The sequence below is a fragment of the Myotis lucifugus genome, unplaced genomic scaffold (genome assembly GCF_000147115.1).
Source record: "Myotis lucifugus unplaced genomic scaffold, Myoluc2.0 scaffold_218, whole genome shotgun sequence".
NCBI classification, from domain to species: Eukaryota; Metazoa; Chordata; class Mammalia; order Chiroptera; family Vespertilionidae; genus Myotis; species Myotis lucifugus.
Window position 1 is genome coordinate 792,288 of NW_005871266.1, and position 19,944 is coordinate 812,231.

The 19,944-nt window shown below is 40.1% G+C and overlaps 1 protein-coding gene across 4 annotated transcripts; it reads left to right on the plus strand.

Annotated features, from left to right (window-relative positions):
* Positions 1-6,910: 6,910 nt before the first annotated feature.
* PRRG4 (proline rich and Gla domain 4) lies at positions 6,911-18,110 on the plus strand. 4 transcript variants are annotated; one of them, XM_023761819.1, is made up of 8 exons: positions 6,911-7,206; positions 7,536-7,660; positions 10,322-10,485; positions 11,873-11,921; positions 12,271-12,294; positions 12,996-13,128; positions 16,261-16,297; positions 17,385-17,518. In XM_023761819.1, the coding sequence occupies exons 2-7, from the start codon at positions 7,558-7,560 to the stop codon at positions 16,277-16,279; spliced, it is 492 nt and encodes a 163-aa protein (XP_023617587.1). In that variant the 5' UTR covers positions 6,911-7,206; positions 7,536-7,557; the 3' UTR covers positions 16,280-16,297; positions 17,385-17,518. The 4 variants fall into 4 exon arrangements, with proteins under 4 accessions (XP_023617587.1, XP_023617588.1, XP_023617586.1 ...); XM_023761818.1 differs by lacking the exon at positions 16,261-16,297 and having other exon boundaries at positions 6,933-7,206; positions 17,385-18,110; XM_006098055.3 differs by lacking the exons at positions 12,271-12,294; positions 16,261-16,297 and having other exon boundaries at positions 6,941-7,206; positions 17,385-18,110.
* The last annotated feature ends 1,834 nt before the right edge of the window (positions 18,111-19,944 follow it).

A 19,944-nucleotide genomic window follows, 5' to 3' on the forward strand; every position in this document is an offset into this window, starting at 1 on the left:
AAAAGAAAGAAAGAAAAAGTATGTCCTTCCTTGCATGAGAAATTGATACCACGTGTCAGAGTCAGATCTTGAACTTCACCTTTTCATGACTAAAAGAGAACAAAAGAAACTCTTCACAATTCATGGGAGTGTGAATCATAAGTGCAATTACTGAATGACTAAATAGAAGTCTAATGCCAGTGAGGTGAAGTGGAAATCCTATTGGGTAGAAACCAGAAATCCTAGTTTTAATGTTCCCCCTGATTCCCTGATTTGCTTACTGAATTTCATGAGATAAGTTGCTTACAATTCTGCACCTATTTGTCAATGCATTAAACAAAGATCTTAGTTGTTAAAAAAAAATGGGCTTATGTGATAACATATTGAAGTATTAAAAGCAGATTGAACTAAAAATCTTCATGGACAGTGTCAGCAATTCTAGTCATCAGCAACCCAGGAAGCCTGAAATGTTTCCACAATTATAAGTCTCCTCTCCAAGGCTCGTCTGTTATTTCAGTGTGCATAAATTCTCATAGGCCCATTGAAGGTAGAATATTGGAGGTGACCATTGGGGAGATAACAGATATTTCACATTAATGCTAATGACACTGAAATAATCATGTGTTTTAAGAAACCTAATCTCCCTTCAATTTCTGCTCTTTCTGAACAAACTATTTCCCTTTTAACATATTTCAGCTTTTTGAGATGATGTTCTCAAAAAGATGCATGCTCCATAAATTTGTTTCCTAACATCCATGCAAATATCCTATATAATAAAAGGGTAATATGCAAATAGACCAAACAGCAGAACAACCGAACAACCAATCAAAGCGTAATATGCTAATGATATGCTAAGGCTGCTCTACTGCTTGCTATGACATGCACTGACCACCAGGGGGCAGACAGTCAACTGGTCGACCAGTCGCTAAGACATGCACTGACCACCAGGGAGCAGATGCTCCAACTGGTAGGTTAGGTTGCTGCTGGGTCCGGCCAATTGGAACTGAGCAAGATGGGCCAGACGTGCCCTGGAGCCCTCCTGCGTTCCTCCCTGGCCTGATCGTGCACCAGTGGGGTCCCTCAGCCTGACCTGCACCCTCTCGCAATCTGGGACCCCTTGGGAGATGTCGGAAAGCCGGTTTCAGCCCAATCCCACAGCCACTCCCCTTGGGAGGGCACCAGATGCAGGGCTCATGGCTGCTGAGTGCTGCTGCAGCAGCGCGAGCCTCTCTCGATCAGGACTGATTGGGGGCGAGCCCACGGCAGACACAGTGGGCCAGGATGAGCAGGAGTGGCAGGTAGGAGCTGCAGACAGTGTTGGACTGCAGGTTTCAGCCCGATCCCTGCAGGCCACCCAGAGGGATCCCACCCATGCACGAATTCATGCATCAGGCCTCTAGTCTATATATATAAAAGCCTAAACGACTGGCTGACTGGCCGACCAGCTGGTAGCTATGACATGCAGTGACCACCGAGGGGCAGATACTCAATGCAGGAGCGGAAACCACAGGCATGGAAACATGAAACAGACTGATGAATCTCGGTGGGAAGGGGGGAGGGGGGAGGGCGGGAAGAGATTAACCAAACATCTTATATGCATACTAGAGGCCTGGTGCGCGGATTCATGCCTATAGCAAATTATATTATAGCAAGTAATCTAAGACTATCCAGGCAGGAAAGAATAATGAGAAACTTATTTAAGTAGAGTATCTTTACTCTTCTATTATTAAAGGATGGTCAAAGAACCATAGAATTTTAGCATAGGAAGGAATCTTAGAGTTTATTCAGACCAAGCCCTCAATGACTCAGAAGAGGATGACAGAGTTCAGAGAAGTGATTTGTTCAAAGTCATCTAGCTAGAGAGAAGCAGACTCAGGACTAGAATTTATTAATTCTTTTTTTTTTTTATATTTTATTGATTTTTTACAGAGAGGAAGGGAGAGAGATAGAGAGCTAGAAACATCGATGAGAGAGAAACACCGACCAGCTGCCTCCTGCACATCCCCCACTGGGGATGTGCCCGCAACCCAGGCACATGCCCTTGACCGGAATCGAACCCGGGACCCTTCAGTCCGCAGGCCGACGCTCTATCCACTGAGCCAAACCGGTTTCGGCTAATTCTTGCATTCACTTAGGAAATCTTGCCATGTGCCAGGTGAGATTCAAAGACTGGTAGATTTTGTTCCTGGCTCTCAGGAACTGTCAGGGAGGCATTGTTGAAGGTGGGTAAAGGAGCGCCGTAAATTTCACTAAAGCCGTTAGAGTACATCAGTAAAAGAAACAATGCTTAAAACCCCACATTTTATATTTCAAAACTCATGTTTCGAGAACCCTTATTTGAGAGCTTCAAACCAGAGTGATACATAAAATAACAAAGGAAACTTGTCCGCCTGAGCAGGATAAATGGAAGCCTGGTTTATAGACTTCCTAACAGTTCTCCCACCTAATGTGTGCCTTTAATCATATCAGTAATATCAACACCGCGTTATTATCCTTCTTCCATGCAGAATTAACAAAATGCGTGATTTTTTAAACCCCCCTTTCTCATGTTGTGGGTAGAAAGTATGGTTTTGCAATTGATGCCAAATAAACTTATGAAAATAATTCTATGTTTTCTTAGAACACCTGAACATGAGTTTCCAAAATAGCGGCCAAAATAATGTGTGGCAATCAGACAGTAAGTCTATGATGATAAAATCAGTCTATGAGTCAAATAATTAATTATAGTTGTAAAAATGCCAAGGCCGGAACAAAGAGTGAGAGTTTTGTGACCAATTGTGACACAAGTCCCTGTCACAGGCCCCTGTGGGCATCTCAGAACCACAGTGATTCTTATTGCTCCGTAAGGATTTTAAGGATTACTCATTTTTTTAAAATATATATTTTATTGGTTTTTTACAGAGAGGAAGGGAGAGAGAGAGATATAGAGAGTTAGAAACATCAACGAGAGAGAAACACTGACCAGCTGCCTCCTGCACACCCCCCACCAGGGACGTGCCAGCAACCAAGGCACATGCCCTTGACTGGAATCGAACCTGGGACCCTCCATTCTGCAGGCCGATGCTCTATCCACCGAGCCAAACCAGCTAGGGCAGGATTACTCATTTTTAAAACCATGACACGTAGTTCTTATTATTACCCACAGTGTCACATGAAACCAGATGACCCCTCACACTGTTCTTGATATTATTTGCTTTGTTATTAACAGTCATTGTTCTTTTTTTAGATAAGTAAATATGAACTCTAGTCAAAAATTCCTTTAGTGGACTTTAACCAAATGTTTAAAATAAACTCTTTAACCCCTTTACCTATTTGTTGAATCTGAAAATACCTGCAGACGAGCATATAATCACCCTTGAATACTAGGAGTCTTTCCTTGTCCACCTGCTGATTTTACTAGGATGAATTAAAATTTTGAACAATTGATGGTGAAACGTCAAGGCTAAAATGTCACAGAAATATCAAGTTCAGGAAAGTTGCATCTCCTGTTCTGAGGAGTTGAATGGTAGAGTCATCACTGTGTCTTTAAGGATGTGAATGTGATCTCATGCTGTAAGAGCTTCATGGCCACAACCTTAACATTTCCTGTTACAGCCCTTGAGTCAACCCTCATGCCCACAGTGGGCATGAAAAGTAAAGCAAGTTTCCATTTCATTCTTGAATTCACACAGGTAAGTGGGCGGGTATGTGCTCAAACTCAAAGATGCATTATCACATTAATCCACATATTTTAATCTCATTGCTCTCTTTTTTTCTTATTTCTTTTTAAATTAAATAATTCTTCACCTAGTACGCTCCATTGCTTTGTAATAACTCAAAAAAAAAAAAGTACTGGAAAGAGTCAAGAGCCAGGCTACTACTTGGCCAATGACCATCCAAGACTTTTTATTTCATGCTCTCTCTCTGTAAAGTAAGAATCATAATATCTGGCCCAACTCCACAGATGGCCAGAATAAGAGCACTTGAAATGCTTTGGAAGAAAGGCATAAGAATACTGTGACTTTAGCAAGCAAATGGTACAAAATTAGAAAATAAATACTACAAGTAAATAAAAGAAATCAACAATCTTGGACAATGTTGTTTCTGACTACACTCTTTTCTCTTTGCTATCTACTCTCAACATATCTTGCAGTTCCATAGTGGCTGAAGTTTATGTGCATATTGCCAAAAGCTATAATATTCTGTAGGATCCAATATTACAGGTAAACATTCAGGGATGTACTTCACTACTGAGAAACAGACTCATTTCTATATCTGCCTCCCCTCTCAGGCTATAAACTGATATTTCACGTGAACACAAAGCCTCATTTATTTTGGTCCAAACATCCAGATATGTGGGTGGATGCCTTCTGCCAAGGAATGTCATTAAAGTTCACATCTGCTGATTCCACAGCATGAAGCATCTGACCATTTGCCACTCTCAAAATAGTGTGAAGTACTTTTCCTACCTGGAAATAAATTACTTCCACCCAAAAATATAGATTGAGCACCAACAACATAAAAAGCAGTGTGCTGGGTACTGTGTAGAATATAAAGCTGAATAAGTCAGTTCTTGCTTTTGATAAGAACTTTATAGGCCCACATTCTTAGATACAGATCTTAGATTACATTCTTCTCCAAAATATAGACAGTGATTATCTCTCCATCCTTAGGTGTTAGTGTTGTGGTTTGACTAAACAAGTGAATTAATAGAAGAATCGGTATTCTAATGAAGACATTTTTTGTTATAGGATGTCAACCAACAAGAAATCATTTCTAGCCTCTTTAGTCTGATTCCATTTGCTTAAGGACAATAAAAGAACTGAAGAGTGAAAGAAGAAGGATCTATGATAGGACCAGGTTAGAGAACAAGGCGAACAGGAGTTGGAACTTGTAAAGCAGGGGTGGGGAATCTTTTTTCTGCCAAGGACCATTTGGATATTTTTAACATCATTCACGGGCCATACAAAATTATCAACTTAAAAATTAGCCTGCTATATTTGGTCAAATATTTAATTAACTCACCCCTAATGCCTTGGCAGGGCCAGACCGAATGATTGTGCAGGCCTTATACGGTCCGCAGGCCGGATGTTCCCCACCCCTGGTCTAAGGAATCAGTGAAAACAAATTTTCTGTAGAAGATTAAAGAAGAATACAGTTGATTCTAAAATATTAAGATAAAATTGACAATAGTAGCCTTTGTGGGGAGAAAAAAAAGAAAATTTAGTGGAAATTGACTTAACCAAAGATTAGAAGGGGTCGGGGAGAATGCTTCCTTTGGCTTCCAGCAAGTGCCACGCCAAAGCATGGGACCTTAAGTGATGTCCCAAAGAATTGCTAAGCATGTTGTTTGGACAAAGAAGGATGAGAAAATCACCTGCCAGAGGTCCTTTGTCCACCTGCTGCCTTCATTACTAGCGGCAGTTCTCAAACTCTTTTATCTTGGGAACTTTATATAATCTTTAACATTAACAAGGGCCCCAAAGAGCTTTCACTTGTGTGAATGCCATCTAACGGTATTTCTATTACATATTAAAATAGAGAATTTCAAAATATTATTTCAAATCAAGGCAACGACGAGTACTTACTTTTTGTTGCTTCTCTATAGACTCAAAGACAAGTTCAAGATTTCAACATAACCATTTATTTGAGGATAATGAGGTTATAGCTATCCTGACAGATAAGATCAAGGTGAGCTAATAAAATTACAGAAATACTGAGATGAAACATTTTATTAATCTTTATAAATTTCTATTATTTATAAATATATACATATTGATCCTTACATCAACTACCATAGAAAATACTAGAAAACACAAGAATGCACATGCAGGCATTCTATTAGTCAGCAGAGTGATGACATCATTACAGGTCAAATGGTCTCTGGAAATTTAGTCAGCAGAGTGATGACATCATTACAGGTCAAATGGTCTCTGGAAATTTCCACTGTACATTCATAAGAGAATGAAAATGAACTGGAAGGAGTCACTGGGAGAAGTGCTGTTGGACACAAGTTTGTGGGGGGATGTTTTCCTTTTGTCATGATTCTAGGAGTGGGGAGGGAAGAAGAAATAAATTGGACTACAGGAAGAAAAGCTAATAAATAGGTTGGAAGTAATATTCTACCAGCAGGAACTTGATAGACCCAGGTAAATGCTTTGGTATAGTGGCTCCTTTGAAGAGCAAAACCAAGATTTATTAAATGTCCTTCAAAGTGTTTATCTTAAAAACAATTACAAGTTTTTAATTATACTGCTAATTACCAAAATCAAGCAATGCAGTTTTTCTTTCTGCTCAATGAATATCAATGTTAGTAAAACTTGAAGTTTGGCATGCCAAACTTAAACTGGCATGTTTGTCAAAAAACGAACACGTGGTTTGAGGATAAACCAGATCTGGATACGTATTTGTAGATTTTTGCAAAATAAAATTAAGTTTAATTTTATCGATTAAGAAAATGAAAAAGGCAAATTGTCTTATTATCCTAATGGAAATGGTTTTGATCTCGGAGATTCCTTGAAAAGATCTTGGAGACGTCCCAGATCCGGCGAGTTTGAGAACCAATGCCACCGAATAACTTTAATGTCACTTCCCATTTCATATTATTACTAAAGTGACTTTTCTCTGATGCATATGTTGCTCTCTCCCAGATCACCCTTTTAGGAATGTTGAGTCAAGGTAACCACAAGACCCCCCCGGCAGCCTAGTGGGACCCAAACCCGAAAACCTCCGGACGCCCCAAGGGCGCTCCGCTGAGCACTGAGAACCGACCCCGCCCCCGCTCCCCGCTGAAGTCGCAGAAAAAGCCGGGTCTAGAACCCAGATAAACCAGCCACCCGCGCGCTAAGGCGAGACCAGAACCAGAGGCCAGAGGCCGGGCTCGCCGAGGGCTCAGGAGGGAGGTTCTTGCCTAAGAAAGCGCAGCGCACAGGTAGGCGGGCCCCGGGGGCGGAGCGGCGCCGCCAGGTGCTGCCCAGGTAGCCGCCGCCTCCCGTTCCCACCGATCAGCTGCGCGGCCTCCCGGGATCCAGGCAGGAAGTGCCGTCGCGCGCGCTCCCGTGCCGGTCAGAACACTCCTTCGCGGACCCTAGGCGCTTCCGTGGCCCGAGCGCGGGGGCCACCCCGTCGTGCAGAGAGCGTGGCCGAGATTTGGGGGGGCGCAGAGACGGAGGGTCTGGCGGCCGCAGACACTACCCTACGACGGGGCTGCGGCCCGGGAGCTGCGGGAACATGCGCCCGGAGCTGCAGGTGCGCTGCCCCGCGCTGGCCCTGGCGGGGGGTGGGTTTCTCGGAGCGGCCACTCCGCAGATCGGGTCCGATTGCAACTCGAGGCAGAGGGTCGCCCGTGGCGGCAGGTGCCTGCTCGGGCGTCGGCCGGGTTCGGGGCGCGGCGTTTGTCCCCAGGCACTTTCGCGGCCGCTGTCAGGGCGCGGACTGGACCCGGGTGACCGAAACCGCGCGCGGGGCACAATTGTCCCGTGGCTCTGAGCACAACAGGTCCGTGACTCAGGTCCTACAGAAACTCAAAATGCTGAGCCAGGGGCTTTTTTTGATGTGTCTGTTTGTTTCTGTTTTAGTTTGTTTGACCGTTGCTGGACTATGTTGACGCTTCTGATTCTACTCAGCCAGCTGCCCGAAGCTACCATCGCGTTTCCTCTTTGTAGGAGAGGTCCAGAGGCGTCTGGGTATGCGGGGGAAGAAGGTGAGCGTGGTTTCAGTTTCCCAGAAAACCCTCTTGGAACCCCAAGCCGCCTATTATAGATCTCAAATTAGGAAGCATAGTATTTGAAATTACATGCCCTCGTCAATCATAGGAGCACTAAAATATTCTGTAGTTTAATTTTTGGTTTATTTGGTAATGTTGTGGTTAAGTGCAATGTATACCAACTGATTTTGAGTTACTTTTGATTAAACATACACACACACACACACACACACACACACACACACACACACATACATTTAAGATCTGGTTTGTGGTTAACCTGAATGGAGAACCTATTTCAACTTCTAAAATCAGTGAGTGCCATTTTTCTTTTCTTTTCTTTTCTTTTCTTTTCTTTTCTTTTCTTTTCTTTTCTTTTCTTTTCTTTTCTTCTCTTTGTTTACATGAGGCTATGTGGTAATTATAATGAGCATAATGAGTTGTTCTTCCTGGAAAGATAGAGAGTCCAAGATCTGGTCTGGACTTGTTGAGACCCTAGGCAAGTCACTTGATGCCTTTTGGCTTGAATTTCTTCATCTGTAAAGTCATGGGGGTGAGGAGTGGAATGATCTCTGAAGTCCTTTTTGATTTTTCAAATCTCTGGATATAGTCGGATGGTTGTGAGGTTAGGTTTGGGGCTTACTAACCTATATTTTCACACCTTGTGGGTTCCAGGTCATAAATAGACTGGTTCCTGCCCATGTTTTAAGAGCCTAACATAGAAAAGAAACAGAAAAGGGGAGGGAAAATGCTTTGGCTGTCAGCATCCTTCTCCCTGCCTTGTCATTGTGCTTCCCTACCCAGCGCTAGTACTTTGGATCTACTTCCCCACACATTCCTGTCCCTTATCCCTTCCCTTCTCATCAGATCCTACTCAGCTCATTTTCAATTTGGGAAGGAGCTGGTGATACTAATACTTCCTGGATGACTTTATTGTATGTATCTATTACAGCCTTAGTGCGGTAAACCCTTCTGAGGAGAGAGAGAAGAGAGAGAGAGAGAGAGAGATTGGGTTTTAAGATAGGGCAATTATCTTAATCCAGAGGAATTGAACCCTTGATGACAGAATTCTAGGCAGTTGGATAACTCATGGTAAAAGGACAGATTTTGGAAGGAGATCCTTCTTGGTATCTCCCAAGTTGTACCATGTATGTAAGTTCACTCATACATGAGGTTGATGATCCATTCTCAGTGGGACCAGATGCTGATCCCCAGAATCCTTGTGAATGTATTCATCTATGCACACAGTAACAGACAAAAAGACACTCTCAAAAATATCACAAACTCTGGAAGGAATTTAGAGATCATACTTGGGTGCAAAAGGCTGGTGATATCTGTGGGAAATGTAAAAGAGGAATCCTCTATGTTTAAAAGGCCAACTTGTTCAGTTATTAACCGTTTTGTTAACACATACTCTGCGCCAGGCCCTATGCTGTGTACTGGAGATGTAGAAATGAAAGGCTGTAATCCTTGGCCTGGAGGGCCTCTTCATTGATCTGGGAGGCAGGGTGTAAACAGGAAGTGTCCATAAACTCAGAAGGTAGTAACAGATACCTGCGGAGTAGAGGAAAGTGTGTAGCAGGAGCTCTGTCTTAGGAGAGTTGTATGGCACAGAAGCCAGTGCTCTATATGCAAATAAGATATATGAAAAGGTATATAATAAATGGAAATATGAAAAGTAACTAGGAAAACCTACAGCTAAATTCTGATAAAGGCCAGTGACTTACAAGGAATTTATTTAAAAAACATGGGGAGACCGGAGAGAGAACGAGAATGAAATATTTGGACTGGTGGGTCTGAAATGCACAGAGAGCCTCTTTGAATGGTCTAAGGCAGGAGAAATGGAGATGGATAGAGAATCTGAGGAGGCAGATCCAAAGTGCAAAGACCAGAGGGAAAATAGAATCTCTCGGGGAAGTTCAGGATGATCCAGAGCAAGGAAGGTTGCTTCTTTCAATTATAAGCACTTTCAGGGTTACTGAGAACCCAAACAATAAAAGGCAGCATTTCTCCTAAGACTGTGAGGGAGGCAGGGAAAAGTTTGATAAGGCACTGACCGAATTGGAACTTTCACACTCAGGGAAGTGGCAAACAGCCTCTGGGTGAGGATTTGTACTGGCATAAACATCACTCAGGAACAATAAAACACGTTTACGCCTCTCTCTTTTGTATTCATTTCAAGTTGAAAGTAGCCTTATTGAGTGCCATTCAGGAGGGTAGGGATATTTTTATAACTCAGATAACCTATTCGAACAGAAGACTGACAATGAGAAATTTGGCACCGCTTTTTAGTCAATAAAATGTGAAGATCTGGGCGAATCTGAGAAGTAGCAATACAGAAGCAGATTTCTAATTCTCCTTTCTGAAATTAGATTTCATGTAGTTATAGTTAAGTTAGGCAGGTTTTGAGGTACTGCATTATTGGTTTAGTATTTTAAGCCCATGTCAAGCCGAGTAACACTAGACTATATCTACGAATTGCTTCAACTGATAGAATTATTTTTACTGATATTTCTTTTTGTCAGCTTTGAAAACCACACAAGAAAGTTTGGTGTAACTTAACTACATCAAGAGAACTCTTCACTCTTTTCACAATTTAAATAGGAATTTTCTTTCTTATTGTTATCAGTATTTGAAATCTTTCTATTTCTTTATTAGTATTTACATCAAAAGAAGAAGCAAACTCTTTCATTCACAGACACCTGCTATATAATAGATTTGATTTGGAGCTCTTCACTCCAGGTGACCTAGAAAGAGAGTGCAACGAAGAGCTCTGCAATTATGAGGAAGCCAGAGAGATTTTTGTGGATGAAGATAAAACGGTAATTTGGTTAATGATGTTAATTGTCTGGAAATTTACTAACTCGTACCTAAGAAAATGGCCCTTGCAGTCATTAGAGATTTAATGCTTTAAATAAAATTAGGATTCTATCTCTGTTATCTCTTTTCTACTTTCTTAAAAAGCGAATTAGCTTTTACTTTAGACTTGGCTTTATACTTAATTAACTGGGCTTATAGTAATCAGCAAATGATTGGTTATGCTGTGATTTTGTGTGCTTAATGTTTATTATCTTCAAAAACAATCATGAAGCAGTGAATTAAACTTCAGGATATAATTTGAGTTAGTTCTCTGACACAGGCTTTAACCCAAGACTCTGAGCAGTGTTTTCGGACGGTGGCCTCACCTTTTGGATGACTGTATTTATAGTTCAGGTATTGGCAATCTGCTATGTGCCAAGTGCTCTGCTAGAAGATACAAAATATACAGTCCCCGCACTCAGGAGTCGGTTGTGTGGCATCACTGTAAATGTAAGGGAGAGACTTTTAGACGCTCTCCCTTAAAATATAATGAAATCCCATCTGTTCATCTTGTAAAGGCACAAAACAGAGACAGCACTGGCCTTGTTATAATCTGGCATTTTCTTGAAGAATGTTAAATGACCCAAATTCTTTACTTTTGTAGATTAAATAACCCCATCTCCTTTTTCCCTTCCTCAAACGTGCCCTTTTACTCTTTGGCCAATAAGAACCTTGCTTGGTATCCTTCAAATGCAGGTTTTAATGGAACGTAGTTCTTTTTCCCCCAAAACTGTGCCCAGGCTCCGCGCTAACATCTGCCGCCTGTATTAGAGAAGGAAAACAAAGTCTACACTTTGTAAGGGTGCCTGTTGAGATTTTATTCTGTTTTTCACAAACCCATTTTGTAATTTTATCACGGTTCCTTAAAAATCTCTCCCATTCTCTCAAGTAACACTGAACTTAAACAGCCTTGGGGATGTCTTTCTAAATCAATAAATACCTTTCAATAAAATCTAGCAAACCGAGGTCCCACTTAGCATAGAAAAATTCAGACTCCTTTTCAAAAATTAGTCTCCTGCCTCAGCTTCTACCTTTGGCACTTGCACCAACTCTGCAATGTGATAGTTTCCCTGATGCCGGAGTGGGAGCTCTGGGCAGGTGAAGGGAGAATAGCAGGGTACAGTGGTGGAGAGGTGGCACTGGCAATAATCCCCTGACCATTCCAGAGTTGGGAGAAACCGTAGTGCATGGTAGTGCTTTACTTAGAGTGAGTCACACCCTTTAGCTTGAATGAAGTGGTATCTTACCTGTGGTACATGCCAAAAATTTACCACCCCTAGTCTAGGTCATTGGGACCAAATAAAATGACAATGAAATGAAATGAACATGGAAAATTTCTCTTTCTCTTAGCTGGCATTTTGGCAGGACTATTCAATTAAAGGACCAACCACAATATCAGGTAAGACAAGAATTGATTGAATAATGTTTTTCCCACACCCTTTCTTTTATAATACATTTAGTTTCATTATTTGAGTTTGGTTGTTGCTCAACATGCTTACCTTGTAAATTCAAGGAAATTTTCTCAATTATACACTGGGCTATCTAAGATAGAAAAGGCCCCATTCATCTGTTTATACACTGAAAATCAAGTTTGGTGAGATACTCGGGAAATGAGATAATAGGTTTAAAGCTGCTTTAAACAGCTTAGCTAAGTCAAGACTTGCACAGAATAAAAGTTGTACTCCATTGCTTTAAAGTAGTAAACTGTTTTAATTGTTTTGTCTTTTTTTTTTTTTTACCATTACAAGTGAATGGAAATCATATGTTACTAGGTAAGTTAAGATTGTTAGGTAATATGAAGTAACTTCTAGAGAGGGACCATCCTGTCTTTTATCTATATTGATCACCTCTAGTTGACTTTTAGGTAGGTTTTTTGCCAGCTATTCTTTCATGCCTCTTGCGTAGGGCCCAAGCTTATAGGGAGATTATATTACACAGCTACACTGGAGTTGCTCAATACATTTATCTTAGTAGTTACTATCAAAGTGTGCCTAGTGGAACAAAGTTTAAGTTTATCCCACTTAGTCTTGAATATTATTCATTTAATATGACTTATTTGAAAGAAACAAAACCATAACTAGGGCTTTCAGGAAGTGTTTAAAATTATTTTTAAAAAATATATATTTTATTGATTTTTTACAGAGAGGAAGGGAGAGGGATAGAGAGTTAGAAACATCGATCAGCTGCCTCCTGCACACTCACTACTGGGTATGTGCCCGCAGCCAAGGTACATGCCCTTGACCGGAATCGAACCTGGGACCTTTGAGTCCGCAGGCCAATGCTCTATCCATTGAGCCAAACCGGTTAGGGCTGTTTAAAATTCTTTAGGTCATATGTTTAGCACAAAGATTTTTTTAAAATTAATATTAATTATTTGATGCTTAATATTGTGCATCCCAGGGTTAAATTTATGGAAATCACAGGTAGGGCTTTTCAGTTGTTATATTTACATTATTTTAATGATTTTCTTAAGGTGGAAACAGAGAGAAAATTGACGTTTTGGGCCTTCTGACTGGACTAATTGCTGCTGGAGTATTTTTGGTTATTTTTGGATTACTTGGTTACTATCTTTGTGTCACTAAGTGTAACCGGCAAGGACATCCAGGGTAAGTACCAAATGAAAATATTTAATTCACTATTACACATTCTGTACTGTTATTTTTAAGTGGATTTAAAATGGCTGCCTGTTTTTTAAATAAACTTTTTATTTTGGAATAATTTTAGATATACAGGAGAGTGATAAAGATAGTTCAAAGAAGTATCATATATCTTTCACCCAGTTCCCCTCATTGTTAACAGTTTATGTTATCATAATACATTTATAAAACAACATTGGGCCCTGGCCGGCTTGGCTCAGTGGATAGAGCATCGGCCTGCAGACCAAAGGATCCCGGGTTTAATTCTGGTCAAGGACACGTACCTCGGATGCTGGTTCCTCCCTGGCCTGGGCCCGGGTTAGGGCATGTGCAGGAGGCAACTAATCAATGTGCTTCTCTCACTTCGATGTTTCTCTCTGTCTTTCCTTCTCTATTCCACTCTCTCTAAAAGATCAATGGAAAAATATCCTTGGGTGAGGATTAACAAACTAAAATAAAAGTTTAAAAAAATAACATTGGTACATTAATATTAACTAAATTTCAGACCTCATTTAGATTTCACCAATTTTGTTTTTTTTTTGTAATATATTTTATTGATTTTTTACAGAGAGGAAGGGAGAGAGATAGAGAGTTAGAAACATCGATGAGAGAGAAACATCGATCAGCTGCCTCCCGCACATCTCCCACTGGGGATGTGCCCGCAACCCAGGTACACGCCCTTGACCGGAATCGAACCTGGGACCCTTCAGTCCGCAGGCCGACGCTCTATCCACTGAGCCAAACCGGCCTTGGCATATTTCACCAATTTTTACATGATTGTCCTCCTTCTGCTCTAGGAGCCAATCAAGATAGTACATTGCATTTAGTTGTCATGTGTCCCCAGTTTCCTCTAGTATGTGATAAGTTGTTTGGTTGCCTAATTTAACACAAATAAAAAACTTCAAAATGCTGTTTCTAAGGTCCTTCAAAAGAATACAAGAAGATTCCCAAATATCAGATTGAATTTTCAATGTTTCCTTCTTTTTTTAAAAAAAAATTGTAATTGATTTTAGAGAGGAAGACAGAGATAGAAACATCAATGGTAAGAGAGAATTATTGATCGATTGCCTCTTGCACGCCCCACACTGGGGATCGAGCCTGCAAGCTGGGCATGTGCCCTGACCAGGAATCAAACCCTGACCTCTATATGTTGATGTTCAACCACTGAACCACGCTATGGGCCGGGCGATGTTTCCTTCTTGAGCAGGAGGCAGATACCAGTGTCCCCACATAGGCAAGAAGTCACATAGTTTAGTCTGAGTCACGGTGATATCAGATCTAGCCATGTGGCTACCCAAATAGAAAAAGAATAGCTTTTAAATTCAGTTATTTTTACTGATACTTTAAATCAAATAAAAATTAATAAAATAAAATGGTTATCCACTTGAAGGTAATAGCACATTAATAAAGTTTCATGAATATTCATAAAAGCAGTACTTGTTTACATAATAGAACCTCAATGTACTTATAGGAATAAAAAGTTATTAGCTCCTGTATTATCTTCTCAATACATATAGATGAGTAAGCATAGAATAATGTTATTTTTAAAAGCACCAGATACTAAACAGACTATTCAAAATTGGTGCTTATATATTCCTATTTACACTTTGAAATTAAGTGAACAAGTGCATGATGGTGACCAGGTGATGAAAAGGTTATGGATATTAGATAATGGTGATGATTACAGAACATTGTGAATATAATCAATACTGCTGAATTGTATACGTAAAAATGGCTAAGATAGCAAATTTTAAGTTATATATATTTTATCACAATACATTTTTTTCTGTATTGTTAAGGTCAGAGTTTAGGGCAACAATATAGAATTAGGATTCATCTGTTGGAGGATAAAAGCTGAAGCCATGAGAATAGGCAAGTTCTGAGTGAGATGGAAGAACAGAAGGCAAAGGACTGAGCCCGTAAGGATGCCCACAGAAAGGGTGCATACAGGAGACATGCCAGCAAAGAGGGCAGAGGACAGGGGCAACATAAATTGTAATTCTGTCCCCAAACTGGAATTCCCAAAAAGCTCCCTGAGGCATTCATCTGACCTGTGGGCATGGACTAAGGAGTGTGTCAGACTTCTGTAAATCCTGCAGAAATCTGAGAAGTGAGAGAAAGTAAGGAGAATTGGTTTCATTTTTCTTAAGCCACTATCTTTTATGCTGTATGACTTCTATTAATTTCCCTTATTTAACAGACAGAAAGTATTTCCAAGTATTAAAATTAAAAATAAAAAACGCTGGTCCTTCAAAAGAATACAAGAAGGTTCACAAATGTCAGCTTTTTAAAAAAATAGTTACATTTAATGTTAGTACAGTATAGTGCTGTATAGTTCACAGATCATTTTTACATCTATTGTCTCACTTTAACCCTCACAGCGACCCTTTGCATTTTAGGGGACATTTCAAACTAGGTTTACCAAATATTCTCCTTTGTTGGGATTAGCTTTTAGATACTTACTAAAGTACCTTTCATCTATTGTCCTAAGAAATTCTTCCAGCAGAGTTATTTGTTTTCTTTCTATATTTTGCAAGTCTGAAATGGGGGAAGGGTGAGGAAATATTTGAAAAAGAGTGAAAAATAAGATCATTGTCAGAAAAGTTTGTCTCATTCTTCTTAAAACATGCCAAGAAATTGGAAACAAGATCTTTTCATTTCTTAGTTTCTTACTTCATGGAGTAAAATAGGTGTAATATGATGTCCATTTATTTGAGATGTTATTGGTGCATACTTTCTGGTTTCACTCATCTAAGGTGTATGTAAGAAATAGCTGTGTAGATATTTAATGGCTTTGATGCAGTTATTATATTGTTTCTATATCTCAAGCTTTAAAAGTTGACATGGAAAAATTTATTTGTTCAAATAAAACATCTATTCCCTATAAGCACACAAATAGAACTTTTCGTTACAAGCTAGTGAATGTGGCAAGTGACTAGCCTACCATGAAAACATTCCAGATTTCTGACAGAGGAGGAATTGTGTTCAGCCCTCTAAGTAAACGTGTAATGATCTCAGTCACCTCTCAATTATCGATGGGCTGATTATCCAGTTCCTAGATTTACACAGATCTTTTTCTTCTCTCCTTCCCTCCAATTTCAGATCTCATTATTACCTCTGAAGGAAAGGGTGTTTTAAGGTGCAAATGGACTTACTTAGTTTGGAAAAGTTTACAGAATTTTGAGTCTGCTAAACTGTCTCTTGTTGGGAAGGATGTTGTAAATATTGACTAGAGGTTGGGGATTACCTATGAATTTTAACTGTAGGAGGTTAATTTATGCATAGATTAGCCAGCTTCACAGCCTAAACAGATCCATTTACCAATGTTTCAATTATCATTTTGTAATTTACAAGTGAGGAGGGAAAAGGTAGGTTCAAAACATCAGACCCATATTGCATTTCAATTTTCATCGGCTGGTGTAGCTGACAAAGTTTTGTGAAAATGGTGGGACTAGAACTAGGCCATATATATTTTTTTTCATTGTTGGGCTTAGATCAATGGAGTGGGAAAAAGACATAATGTGAGGAAGGGAACCATACCAGTGAACGCACAGAGTTCATTGCACATAGGGAGAAGTGTTAAAGAGGCGACCTTGGCAAGAGCGGAGAGCTATAAAAAGCAGGATGAGGCCGGAATAAGGGAGGCTTTGAAAAGGAGGTACAGGAGTTAGAACTCGATTCAATGGGAAGAACGCTGCAGGTTAGACTTCTGCAGAGAAGAGTGATGCGATGAAGGAACTGTTTAGAAGGGACCTACGCGTCAGGCAGCAGGACTTCGGGAGGGGACAAAGGAGACAGACAGACATCAGCTGCTGTGATTATGGGTGGCACTGGTTTCCTTGACTTGGCGTTGAGCTGCCTTTCAACAAAACCTGGGTTTGGTTTCACGCCATACTTTGAGAAAGTTTTCACCCAGGGAAAGTAGCATATTTTGAGTCCTTATGTAGAGGTAGCTGTTATTATTCCTCCTTTACAGAGTTAGGTTAACTTGCCTTTGGTCACATGACTAACAAATGCCAGGGTCCGGCTTCATACTTATGTCTGACTTTAAAGCTCTTGATCTTTCCACTAGACCAAGAAAGACTCTTTCTGTTGTTAGAAACCTGTTGTTATATTAATAAATTAGGTTCAACTTTTATAAAATTAGTCAGTTGGATTTTTAAATGTTGCCATCTTAAACTAAAACTGCTGCCTTTTCTAGACTTAAATGCTGTATCTCTGTTTAGTTCTTCAGCCACCTACGTAAGAAGAGGAAGGCAGACTCCCTCCATCATTTTCAGAAGACCTGAGGAGGCTGTCTTGTTTCCGTCAGCACCTCCAGTGGAGGACATAGAATTACCTTCTTATGAACAGGCAGTAGCACTGACCAGAAAACACAGTATTTCGCCACCACCGCCTTATCCTGGGTCAACAAAAGGGTTTAGGGTATTTAAAAAGTCTCTGTCACTCCCATCTCACTAAGCTCACCTTGCCATCTTGGTGGAAGAGGAGATTCGTGTTATTTGAATGGTTCATTTTTCCCGAACCATAAAGACACGTCAGTTCAGCCCTTTATGACAAACTGCAAGAAGTAAAGGAGGAATAAGCATGAGTACTACACCACAGAGATTCTGTCGGCATCTTGAACCTGAACTTGATCATTATCAACCTGATAAGAAGCTTCGACTCCATATCTTTGCGGTTAAGAAGAGAGCACTTTTTCTTGTTTATTTTAATGGTTCAAAAAAAAAATCTGTAGTATGGGTGTCATAAGTAGAACTGATGAAATACCTGTATCCTTTGTGGTAGATAAAGGTTGTAGATTTTTTGTGTTGAATATTTTAAAAGTAAGAATTTGTAATCATTAGATTATCCCATCATAATATTGGGCCCACGCTTTATTAGGCTTTCTTATTGGTTGCAAAACTTCAAAGAATTTGATACTTCATTATAAATTGGTGGCCTTAATATAATCACTTGGTTTTATATTTTAAATTATAAAATGGCATTCACCATATTTTGCCAGTTTTAGTTGTTAATTCTTGCTATCAGTCATGTTTCATTATGAGGAGTAGGATCAGTAATTTTCTCTAAAAAACAACACACCTGCTAGGGAGTTAGATCTTTAGAGGATTGTAATAACAAGGATTTTCAAGAGTTGTTATACTAACAAATAAATAAACAGGCCTCAAACCTAGGAGTGGCTAGAATTTGATAAAGTTACCCATATTACTAAGTAGATGCACCTATTTTATTGTTAAACTAGAGGCCCGGTGCACAAAAATTGTGCACTGGTAGGGTCCCTAGCAGCTGCCAGCTGGGGCCTCCCTCCCTTCCCCTGGCTGGCCTGCCCCCTGGTCGAACTCCCGGAATAACTCCGGTCAAGGGGACAATTTGCATACTACGCTTTTATTATATAAGATTATCTATATATAACTATATATAATTATTTATTTTGAAAATGTGATTTTTCTAAATAATAGCTTCAGAACCTAGAGAAAATAATTTACTTTTCTGCTATTAAAATATAATATTGGTTAAAGTTACCAGCAACCCCTTGTATCTCTTAATATCTGGACACAAAACCCCATCAGTAACCATTTTAACATATTTTATCTCTCCTTCTAATCGTATTTATGACCAGTCTCTCTTTAAGAATGTAGTAGAGTTGCCCTAGCTGATTGGCTCAATGGTTAGAGTGTTGGCCTGCAGACTGAAGGGTCCCAAGTTTGATTACAGTCAAGGGCATGTACCTCAGTTGCAGGCTCAATCCCTGGCCATGGTTGGGGTGTGTGCAGGAGGCAACGAATTGGTGTGTCTCTTTCACATTGATGTTTCTGTCTTTCCCCCTCCCACCCTCTAAAATTCAATAGAAAAGTATCCTTGGGTGAGGGTTAAGAAACAAAAAATAATGTAGTAGAGTATCTAATGTAATAATAGAGGAATATGCAAATTAGCCAGGACGCCATAACGTCACGACCAATCTACAAGTGGTGGAGAGCTACAGGGGGGTGGAACAGCGAGCTACAAGCGGGCAAGCTATGAGCGGCGGAGAGCTACAGGAGGGCGGAGGGCGGGGCAACGAGCTACCAGTGGCAGTGGGCGGGGTGGCCAGCTGAGGCAAGTGGCAGGGAGCTACTCGCGCACGGATTCACGCGTAGGGCTACTAGTAACCTCTGGAGTGAATGTGTGTGCACACATTTATGTAGGTGGGTGTGTATGTATGTGTAATTTGTTTCCTCCTTGCAGGAGCTCAAGAAATACAACTATTACATGTAATATAGAGATCCAGAATCACACACACACAAAAGAAAGACAAAGAAAAGAAATATAACATACTCCTGAGAAATAGAAAATTCTGTTCTTTATGTTTTTACCAGGCATTGCATTTTTCTATTAAAGCTCGTTTGCAAAATTGTATTTTGTTTTATAACTTTTACAGAGGTGAGACTTAAACTCACATGACTGATAATTCCTTCCAAATTGAATATTTAGAAAGTATAAGTCATGTTACCATACGTGTATGTGTCTCTCCTTTAAGACAGCATGATCTTAAGGCACATAAAAGCAGTACCTTCACCATTACAGACTACCAAAGGCCTTACCCTTTTTAGATTCTTGTGTCTCTTTGTTTGCTTGTCTGTCACAAAGAAATAACCTAGTAACATTTACATAGAATTAGGAAAAGTGGTCCTTATAGAGCCTCCTATATTACCTATAAAAATTTAACTGTTAGTCATAACTTGGCTTTTACAAGTAAGCACTTTTTCTCATGTAACTTTGCACCTTGCACTTTGCACTTACTTT